An 11,385-nucleotide genomic window follows, 5' to 3' on the forward strand; every position below is an offset into this window, starting at 1 on the left:
GCCATGGAGAGGTCAGAGACAAACCGAACTGTTGCCTCCATTCATGCTTACGCCAGGCGTTTGACAAGTCTTCTCACGCCGGAGCTGGAAAAGGTGATAACCACACTCCCCAAGAGGCTGGAAAGGATCGACAGTCTGGGTAGAGCTGGACGGCGCGTCATTGGACTATTACGGGCATCGAAATCTTTCAGTGATAATTTTAAAATCAACCAGAAAGATGTTGCGGAAGCAAAGGAGGTGTCCCCAAGTGTTCCGAAACGTATGGATGATCAGATCGAAGATGAAAGCACAAAATTTATGATTGATTCTGCACACGTATCACGTGAGGAAATTGGAGGAAATATTTCACAAACGAACGCCACTGCAGAGTACGTAGCCGGTAGTGTCACTGAAAGCGGCGCTAGTACTGCACATAACACTTCGCAGGTACTGTCAGTGAGCGAGGAATCGCAACGTATCTTTGGTGAAGACGTGAAGGAAATTGAGTTCGTTGCATCCGAAGGAGGGTTTTCAGTTACGCCGAGTGGTGAAGAAGTGGCAGCGTGCACGAAGTTCGCGTCCACCGACGACCCCTTGTCCCCAACAGTACCAGCAGCGTGCTCAAGCTTTCTCAACCGCACTGAACAAGCGTCAGTCGGAAGCTCGGAGAGAGTTACCTTGACACCTGAGGACTCCCCCGACAGGGAATGGCCCTTGGAGCGCGCTATCAGTTTGTTGGCTGCGCAGTTCTTGGACATCCAGAAGAGCATTGCAGCCAGCAGGTTGGACTATGATAAGGTTTCTGGGCTCGAACAACAGGCCGCTAAGGTTAATGCAAGCCTCTCGAATCTTGGCCATCTCGTGTCCGCGTGCGAGGCAAACGTCACCAGGGCTTTCGACGCTACGGAAACCGCAGTCTCCAACATCACCGAACTAATCGAAGAGACCTGGCAAACATTTGGTGCTCAGGTATTCACGAAAGTCGAGAACCGTACTGCGAATCTTCAGAACAGTGTGGACGATTTTCGACACAGCATTGAGTCTATGCGGGGCAAGCTTAAACGTGTGGAGCTCGATCTTGCCTCGTTCACTGAAGACTTTGCAGCATTTCGTCGGGAATGGAAGGACAACGTGGGGAGTATCGAGAGCCGGGTACTGACACTGAATGATTCGGTGACGAGTGGTGCAACAGAAACGTGGAATAAACTAAGCAAGTATGAAGGGAGAAATCACTTACTGGACACCCGGATCAGTGAGTTGGACGGAAGGTTTCAAGAAGCGGCATCTTTGACAGTCCGGCTGAATGAGACGCTTACTCATCTGAACATCAACGTAAGAAAGCTAACTCAGGATTACAACAGTAGCATCGCCAACACAGACCTCCTGCTTCGAGAAAAAGTCGATGAACTCGAACGGGCCTTCACCGGTGAAATAAAACGTGTGAATCAAATTGTGCAGAACATGACCAACGTGGCTGAACACCTGCCTCGGCTCTACGGGTGGCATCCTGGTAAGAATGTGCGCTACCATTTTAGATGTTCTGGGGAATTTGGCGGAGTGAAATTGATCACTTATTCAGGTTATGTGGCTACAAATAATCAGTCATAAAAGCCGCCGTGCTGCTGCACGACTACGCTGTTTTACGGCGGCGCGCTTCTGTCCAAATCAAAACTACGATTTGAAGTTGGAAAACCGTTGCCGCACCTGTACTGGGAAGCCAGCATGCAGGTCTCTCAGTAAACTAGGCAACCAAGGGTTCACTACTATAAGCCTAACGTAATGAGCGTGAATTGTTAACACTAGGTTGCCTAAATTATCGCCTGTATTAGGACAAACTGCTTAGCTAGTACAATAACGCATGCATCATTGACGGCGAGAGCCACTGAGTTACAATTATTTTTACGCGAGTTTCCCTCCTTGACATTTGCACCGTCCTAGTTTAAATTTAAATTTAGCCTGAAAGGTTGTCAGGTGATGGTTACATTGTACTTCTTTGATTACTGGCTAAGGCAAGTAAAAACACCTAAAAATTGTGCTCATTTTGTAAGAAGTGAATTTGTACCAGCGCTTTTTATTTGAACACAACACTGTGTATTTTCCTTAATTATACAGAATTCAGGTTTTTACTGCCGTAAATATTAATATAGTTACAAGTAATGATGCCCTCATTAACTGACAGCTCACTAAAGTTAATTTCCTACATGACTTTGTCGATTTCACCAAGACTTGCCTTTAGCATCACATGCTCGCCAGAACTTTTCAGTTGCCTTTAAAGCAAAAATGTCCTTGACATTTCTTTTAGTTCAGAACTGCCGCCAACAAATGGCTTGGACTGGAGACAAGAGGCAATCTATGGAACTGCATGTTTTTTATTTATATGTCTTACAACAGCTTTTTAATTGCTTGTATGCAAGAAGCAATGAACCTTTTCCCAACCGACGTATAGAGTGATACGACATCCCCCCTACTACGCAGACGATAGCATGGGATGTCCAGGTCTGAATCTTCTGGCGACGGACGAGCACGTGGTCCTTTCCACAAAGCACGGTCGATTCCGGGCTCCAAACCTGCCGACCGATCTGCTGCCCGTGGACTCTGTGGTGCGGTTTCGCTGCTCTCCGGCCGGCAGTCACCGGTTGGTGGGAGCCGAGGAGCTGCGTTGCCTAGAAGGCGGACGCTGGTCTTACAGACCGCCCGTTTGCCAGCCGCTAGCTACACCGGAACAGCTTCTGATAGGTCAGGCAAAATGAGGCTTGATAAGAAGTGCTTTGTCAGATTAAGTGTAGTCTTCATATCACCATACCAGTTCAGTTGGCACACTTGTGGGTTGTAGCCAAAAAGCCGTAGATGTGCGCACGCACCAATCTATATTGCCATGCATATTATGCAGGCGGCTAACAATATGAACGGGGTTCTGTGGCTTAAGTACACTACGCCCACTTTCTCACTTTCTTGCTTGTTTGGAGTTTTTCTTCAAGAAACCTGCTTGCTCGTTTAGCATAGTTATAGGATGTTCAGTTTACTTATAGATAGTGAGTGTACGAATTTTAAGTGTACTCGAAGCTGCTAGAACCCCACATTCCAGCAACAGGCTTCAGTTGTGACTGTTTTGATCTGTTGTCTCTTAAATGTGTAAGCACTAATGGGACTTTACAATCAGTGTTGGTATTGCATTTTACTATCAGTACGTGAAGGGAACGAACACTCTCTTTTACAGCGGACAGAGGCAGTGTAATTGTGCCATCCATACACCTTGACGGTGTTCTCGAAGAGGACGAATGGATATACACCGACGACGACGGGAACTTGGTCGTGCGTCCGGGTGCCGAAATTCGACTGACTTGCCTCTACCCGCACTCCCGAGGATACGTCGTGTGGCTCCACAACGGCACGCGCGTGCCTGCAATTTTCGTGTCGGTCAGGCAAAACATGGGGCCTCTCTTCGGGTATAGCATGGCGATCGGTACAGCGACACTCGAGCACTCGGGGGAGTACAGCTGTCAAGCGCCTGACGGCAAGCGGCACTCGATCAAGATCAAGGTCGCAGGTGATGATCAATGTTACATGTATGTAAACGCTTGGGAAAACAGAGCCACGGGGTTTCAGAATCACTTCAGATGGCTTATAAAAATGTTCGGGGGGGGGGGGGGGGGCACTCTTTTCGTGTCGTATGTTTGATGGGTTGTTAATGCAATGTTATAAAAAAGTGATTTTCGTGAGGCTTTAACACTGAGCTGAGAGCTGGCTGCGCTCGTCTAGTATTATGGCGGGATACCGCAGGCGATGTTTACTGTACTACATACAATCTGATTGCCTATGTTAGCCACAAGCAAAGATGGGGCGTGGCAGGTGAACCGCCCCATCTTTCTTGACGTTAAGGGAGCGTGTGACACTTCAAGCCATCTAACAACAAAATTCATGTGTGGTGTGGGTAGCTCACCGGCCGCCAATGTGTACACAGCGGCCTGGAGTAAAAAATGAAGAAATGCTGAAATTCACGCTGCCTAGAAAAACAAAATGCTACCCACATGGCACCGATAGCCGAAAGACGTCGGCCCCAAAGAGAACAACAACGCTTGCATCAAAATATGCTTGTCCTGTGTTGTCTACCACATTCACGCAAGCTTTGTACGTATTTTACAAGCTTCACAATATATTTTGAAGGAATGTATGCCTTACTACACAATGTTTGGGAAGGTACACCTTGCATTGTTTAGCCGAGTGGCTCTCCTTGACACAAAGGCCAGTTCACGGGCTCAGCCAGTTGACCAAATCTCGCGGGTGCATATGAACAAACTTAGCTGTTCACCCTTCACTTTCAGCCGCTCTGTTCACTTTCAGCTGTTCAGCCGCTCGCGGACATTTAGTGCCAGATATGCTTAACCTAAAAATAAAGTTGAAAAGTGAACAACACTCGTAAACGACGCCGCACAAAGGAGAGAAAGAACGCGCGGATGGCCGCTGTCAGGGCCTTTGCGCAGCATCCATTACCACTGTTTTTCACTTTTATAAAAATCGAGAACAAGCTATACCAGCAATACACCGTATTTATTGTGTGCCTTTACTAATTGTTGTGCACTTGAGAAGTAACAGCAGCGTTGGTGATTTTATTTTCAGAGGTTGAATGCGAGAGACTTAAGGAGTTTGTCAATGGCCGGGTGGTCACGAGCCCTTCGGGCCGGTTCCTTGCGGGCTGCTCTTTTAACTTCAGCTGCCTCCTGGGCCACCGTCTGGTCGGACGGCAAGAGGTCGTCTGCCTCGGAAACGGCCGCTGGTCCGACCTGGTACCAACTTGCGAAGAGATTGGTAAGCCTGGCTTACGATTGCTATGCTGTATCTTTCGCCTACAACACGTAAATACCGGCTATATTTTCAAGGTGTCACAGTGCATGGTCTCATAATTATGTTCTCCTCGCTACAGCCGTGGTTCTCAACCATCAGTATGCCAGGGGTAACTTTTTGCTGGCAAAAGTGACGGGTGTACCCGCGATAAACGAGGTGGATTCGGGTTAAACTGTCAAACAATTTGCATTTTCAGGTGATGTAACTAATACGCTTATTTAATGCCCGCCTATAGCGTCCGACTTTTTTGCTGATGCGTGTCATATTATCAAGCAGTTACTATTACCGCACAGTCACCAAATCTATGTGCTGCCTTTTGTGTGTCTGGCTTTCTTTTATAGCTGGGATGTTATGCAAGAAGCCAACCTTAAAACATGTGCTACGCGGATAACTTAAACGTGCAAGCGATGCAGGGAAGACACCTTTCTGCACACTAAGCAAGGTTTGGCAAGAAGGAGAGAAGAGGGGGGGAAGACTTTCGGGTGGGGCTGCACGGACCCCTGAAAGTTTTTCGCCGACCCCCTGAAGTCCACTGACCCCCATTTCACGGCGCTGCTGCACCGCTATCTCCCTGCATGCTGCGGTCGCGCACTCTGCTGATATTTAATGTTCTTCTGGAAGTGGTTAAGCAAAACTGTGCAACTTAAAAAGTAATAAAAACGAAGGCAATCGTTATCTCCGGCTTATGATCGGCGTGAATACACAGTAGTTATAGAACACGAAGGCGAAACAGAGACGACAGCGCCGCATCTTTTGCGGATGTTTGATATTTTGTTTTCATTTATCATAATACTGCAAGCAGGCTGTGAACGATTGAGTGCCAACTCTCCGAAGGTTTAGTGAAGACCCAATGGCACAACAGATGCTTTATTGGTTAATTGGTACAAATAAAAAAACACGTCGCGGCATATAGCTGATTTCAGATAAATCAAAGAAAAATTATGTATGCCTGGATATCAGTAGCTCAATTGAAGCGCTTGTTGACAATGATAGGGAACTCATTGGCGTTCGTAAACTTTGTTGAGTTCTTTGAAACTTTTCTTTTTTGAAGTACAGTACTCTTTAAAGCGTAAATAAACAAATCGGATCGAAGTGGAAGCTAAGCGATGTGTTTGCACGAAAGGCCACCGGGTATGTGGCACTCGTATGCATCCCGTATACAATACTCTGGCATTCGTCCATTTGCGTGCACGCTGCGCTCTCATTGGACATCGGAAATAAGTAAGATGCTCAAGCCTGTTCGGCACTGACGGGTCTATCAGAATGGAGTTAAGCTATGAAAACAATGTTGATCCAGCAAACGTAAAAAAAATTAAGGGAGCATGATGTCAAGCGTAGTTTTAATGCGTAGCATTTTTTGCCGAATACCCCCCCCCCTCCTTCCCATCCAGGATCGTGTAACGCGCTGCATTTCCACAAAAAATCAGATTTACCGGAACTAACACCTTTAACCACTACAATACGGTAAATGGAGCTAATTGGTCGGACAGAATTTTGAAAACCAAGAAATAATAAAAAAAAAAGTAACGAGAAGTGGCGAACCCTGTAAAGAACCGCATTTCCACAAATATGCAGATTGGGCGGATATTCCTTCTATATTCGTTATAATAGCGTACATAAAGAAAGTTGGTCGAACCGAAATTTGAAAAACTAAGAAACAGGAGAAATATAAAAATGTAGAAAAGTGGCTAGCTGTGTAAAGCCCTGCATTTCCACAAATATGGGGATTTGGCGGAAGTTACTGCTTTAATCATGATAATAGCGAAAATAGATATAAATGGTAGAAGAGAAATTTGCGAACAAAAATAAAAAAAAAGAAAAAGAGAAGTGGCAAACCGTGTAAAGCTCTGCATTTCCACGAATATGCACATTCCCGGAAATTCCTCCTGTAATAGTTATTATAGCGTAAATGGAGATAATTGGTCGAACAAACTTTTGAAAAACGAAAAACGTTCGCTGTAAAGAACGTACACACTTCACAAGCGGCATAAGAATGCTAGGCATTAGTGGACAATTCTCTGAATTTTCGTAAGTTTTTAAATTCCGCTGTACCCACATTTCGAGAACTTAAGTTATATAATAGAATAGAATAGGACTTTATTTCACATCAGTTGCATGATGTAGGAGACCTGCGGAAAAAGCTGAAAGAAGTCAGCTTGACAAGGCCGCAGGCCCCCTCATTGGCATGACACATAAAATTCGCGATGACATGATATATAAAATTGGCATACATGGGCATGATACATAAAAAAAGGCATGATAGACAAACAGAGCAATAAAACAGCCTTTTTTTCGAAATAGAAGAAAAAAAAACCACGAAAGATCCCTATCATTAGTGTTAGGCACGCTGCCTAACCCCAAATGATAACTACGACATTTCTTTTATTACATATCTGCGCCTGGTAGCGCGCGCACACAAATTAGCATATTGACACATATCAAACAAATTAACACAATGTACAAACTAACACCACTATAGCCAAAGGTGACGAATTAGCGAATAACAAATTGAGACAGGCAACAAAAGGCATGTACTACATTTTGAAATTCTCTCGCAATGCCTTAAAACTGATGTTCTGAAGCTTGACGTTTCTAGCATCCAAACTGTTTAATAGCCGAGGAAGTCTGTTTTTTAACATTTGTAGACCGCATGTAGTTCTAGTAGTCGTGATTTTCCATGGTTCAAAATGACGCATCTTATATGTTTCTACATTTTTTCCCAGTTTAGCTATTTTCTGAATGAAACCATCACCGCGTTTACTTTCTTGTTTAAATACCTTGCAAAGTCGATAGTCGTAACATTTCGTGGCTGGGACAATATTGTATTTTGTGAATAAGTCGCTTGTATGATGATGTATCGGTACATTTTCAACAGTTCGTAAAAACGTTTTTTGTAGAATGAGTAGTCTGTCTACATTATATTTAGTTGTTGACGCCCATACCAAGTGACAGTAGTTGAGTCTAGAAGAGAAACGGCTATCGTAAATCAACATCAGAATATGGCGAGGGAATGCACGGCGGTTGCGAGAGACTATGCCTAATAATTGAGATAGCTTTTTTTGAAATGAAGTCGATGTGGGCATCCCACGACATGGTTTCTTGAAAAATAACGCCGAGAATCTCAAAGCTAGGTACAAATTCAACAGGAGTCGACCGCAGTAAAATTTGAGTTTGTGCAACTATGTTTTTGTTTTTAGTATGAAATATGACTGCTTTCGTTTTCTGAACGTTTATTCCTAAGCTATTTTTCTGGGTCCATTCGTCAAGTTTAATTAGTGCTACATTTGCTGCAGCTATTACCTCATCGCTTGATTGCCCGGAAAAGAAAATACTTGTATCATCTGCATAATTTATAAATAGAGCCGACGGGGCATTACTGTAAACATCGTTCACGTACATATTAAAGAGAAAAGGGCCTAGGATGCTACCTTGTGGCACGCCATGTAAACCTGAAGTGGATCGGAGAGATAGTCATCTAGGGCTACAATTTGAGTACGATGTTTTAGGTAGTATTCCATAAGAGCGCCGGCTTTTCCCCGAATCCCATAATGTTCTAGCTTCCTAATCAGCAGCTCATGGTTGATAGTGTCGAAAGCCTTCGAGAAATCAATATATAGGCCCAAGACTAACTTTTCATCTTCCAGTTGGCTTAAGATATGTTCTTTCTGTGTTAAGAGCGCAAGTTCAGTACTGAACCCCTTGCGAAAACCGAACTGGGAGTCAGACAGCAACTTATGTTTTCCTTCAAAGACGGACATTTTCTGTAAAATAGCTTTTTCCAAGGCTTTTGAAAAGACGGGGAGGATCGATATGGGACGGTGATTTCCCATGTCATTCTTGTCACCTTTTTTATGCAGAATGCTTACTCGAGCGACCTGCATTTTTGTAGGAAATACAGCCTGCTCCAAACACAAATTAAATATATGCACTAAACAAGGAGCAAGCAGGGGCGCAACATGCTTGATTGGTTTTATTTGAATACCATCGATATCTTTGGCGCTACTGTTCCTTAAATTTAAAATTATATTTATGATCTCTGTTTCACTTACTGGAGTCAGGAACATCGAGTTACTGTTTCGTGGAAAGTTTGCTAGGTCGTTAGTAGTGGTGGTGAAGCCAACTTTAGTGAAGTATTCATTGAAAGCATCCGCAAGGGCTTTTCCCGTTAGCTCTATATTGTTTATCTTTATTGTAGATACTTTTTCAGGCGCTATTTTGTCGTTCAACATCGTGTTTAGCTTGCGCCAAACTACATCCGTCCGTCCTGCTGTATCACTAAAAACATTATCTGAATATTCACGTCGCGCTTTCTTTACATCTTTATCTAGACGATTACGATAGGCTTTTTATTGTAGTAGTATTTTCCTATCTTTTGTTTTGATGAACTTCTGGAACAAGTTATTTTTTTCTCGAATTCTCGCGGCAAGCTCCGCACTTACCCACGGTTTTCGAATTTTGTTACTCTGCTTAACATCTACTAGCGGAAAACTCTCCTGATAAAGTGCTTTTAGAATTTTGATAAACTTGCCGTAGGCAAGGTTTGCATCTACGCTTAAAAGAACTTGATCCCACGATGATTTGGCAATTTTATCATAAAATCCGGAAAGGCTGCGTTGCGTCATGTGTTGAACAAAATATGTACGCCGTGACTTCCGTTTGCTTAACTGACCTTTGGTGCATAGAAATATAGGAAAATGGTCACTAGATCAGCACACCTGATTTAATTTTACTTGCATCAATATTGGTAAGGAAGACGTCAATCAATGAGGATGAACCTTCTGTCACTCTCGTCGGCGTGTCAAGTTATTACAGGGCTGTTTTCAACCAATTGACTCGCACACTAGAGTGCATCCTTTTACTCGCATTAGTTCACTCCAACTCGTATCTTCGGCGTCCAGCGCCAATATTAGTACGAGAGTGGGTGCCCTTGGCGCCCGGCCATGAACCAGTGGCTCGTCGCGCATATTTTTGTCGACCGAAATTGGTAATTCGCTGGTTGTATACCCGAACACTTTCTCCGCAGAAAACTTTGTGCCACCGGAAGGTGCCTGCCCGCGCCCGCGCATTCCTCCGGGCATGGTGGTCCTCCCAGACCAGAAGTGGTATGACGGCGGCTCCAAAGTGAACTTCAGCTGTGACGGAGACCGGCGGCTCGTCGGCATGCCCACGGCCGAGTGCCGCGGAAGGACTTGGAAGCCCAGACATAGAAAATGCTTGTGATTTGTCACGTCTTCGTTCCCCTTCATTTAGGACTCACGACGAGTTGTGCCCAGTTACATCAAATCAGAAACACGGATGGTTTCCGCTACGTGGCTGCAATTTGTGCAATTCGAGAATGTGATTTACTGGTCTACTTAATATTGGAATACAACGGATGACTTTACTATAGGAGAAGGCCAATAGGCCTTGTTGGGGGCATGGGAAAAAGTGATAGGGGAAGATGGTTCATATAAAGTCTTCACTGCACTGTGGGGGTTCACTTAGCACGGTATGCAGAGTTTAAGTTGTGGCGAGGACACTCTAATACGACCATGATCAGGGTATCCAATAGGAGCCGTTCAGGAGTCACAAAGGCTGTTTTTGGGGGTCATCTAGAGAATGGGAGAACGATACAACAATAGGCAATTCAGGAGAGCACGAAGGAGCACGATGCTCGTGTAGAGCAATGTTGGTGTAAATGTTATAGCAGCGTCATCGGCGGAGTTGTCTCGACCTGTATGAGAGCTTCCGAAGCTTCAACTAGGAATCCCGTTGAGGGAAGTAGAGCGCTACCGGGTTATCTGACACCTTGCGCAGATTGTCCGATTTTTTCAGACCAAATACCTGATACAACTTAAAAACTGACACCGACCAGGAGTGTTTATAAAACGAAAAAAGACGTTTCGGCTCCCGTACGGGAGCCTTGTTCAGAATGAGCTCAGGGCGCGAATGTTATCTGGCTGTGTTGGATTCAAGATGTGACGTAGGCAACGTGCGTGCACGTGTTGGAAGTTGCCGTCATTGCGAATAAGTGTATGTCCCGTGGTCTGGATTGTCCGAGATTGAAGGTAATGCCATGAGGTCCAATTATTCTCTTTTTCCATTACTTTCGCATTGGCCCAGTCTATTTCGTGACGAGTTGCTTCTGCGTGTTCTGCCAGAGTGTTACATGATATGTTTTTCTTTTGCACGTCGTACATGTGCTGCTTCAGTCTTTGATAGATATTTCCTGTCTCGCCGACCTCACGGCTTTATCTTGAATCCCTGACAATTCAGACCACGGAGCCCAAACTTAATCACAATGTCGGCAACTTCCAACACGTGCACGCACATTGCCTACATCACATCGTGCATCTAACATAACCAGGTGTGCTATTCCAGAAGGCCCGAGCTTGAGCGAAACTCGGGCAAGGCGGAGCTCTGGCGATAATAATAAGCTCATGATAATATTGTCACGGGAAGAAGACGAGAGCCATCGGCCCAACCTCTGAAGAAGAAGAACACCCAGCTGTGCGGGCTCCCTTATGGCCGACACCGTGTATATAGTGTAAATACATCACTCGCATCTTCCATGGTTCATTTCCT

General features: G+C 44.8%; 1 protein-coding gene across 1 annotated transcript; it reads left to right on the forward strand.

The window, feature by feature from the left end:
* Positions 1-3,198: 3,198 nt before the first annotated feature.
* Positions 3,199-11,102, forward strand: LOC144157992 (complement receptor type 2-like). Its single transcript, XM_077688691.1, has 3 exons — positions 3,199-3,526; positions 4,597-4,785; positions 9,845-11,102. The coding sequence occupies exons 1-3, from the start codon at positions 3,409-3,411 to the stop codon at positions 10,039-10,041; spliced, it is 504 nt and encodes a 167-aa protein (XP_077544817.1). The 5' UTR covers positions 3,199-3,408; the 3' UTR covers positions 10,042-11,102.
* Positions 11,103-11,385: the final 283 nt, after the last annotated feature.

Source organism: Haemaphysalis longicornis, unplaced genomic scaffold (genome assembly GCF_048455015.1).
Source record: "Haemaphysalis longicornis isolate Haplotype H1 unplaced genomic scaffold, Haemaphysalis longicornis Haplotype H1 scaffold_10, whole genome shotgun sequence".
NCBI lineage: Eukaryota > Metazoa > Arthropoda > Arachnida > Ixodida > Ixodidae > Haemaphysalis > Haemaphysalis longicornis.

Bases quoted from the DNA above. Each gene is read 5' to 3' on its own strand.
- LOC144157992 (XM_077688691.1), top strand. From the start codon at position 3,409: ATGGGGCCTCTCTTCGGGTATAGCATGGCGATCGGTACAGCGACACTC. The intron at 3,527-4,596 runs GTGATGATCAAT...TTTTATTTTCAG, and splicing joins GATCAAGATCAAGGTCGCAG to AGGTTGAATGCGAGAGACTT. The intron at 4,786-9,844 runs GTAAGCCTGGCT...CTTTCTCCGCAG, and splicing joins ACCAACTTGCGAAGAGATTG to AAAACTTTGTGCCACCGGAA.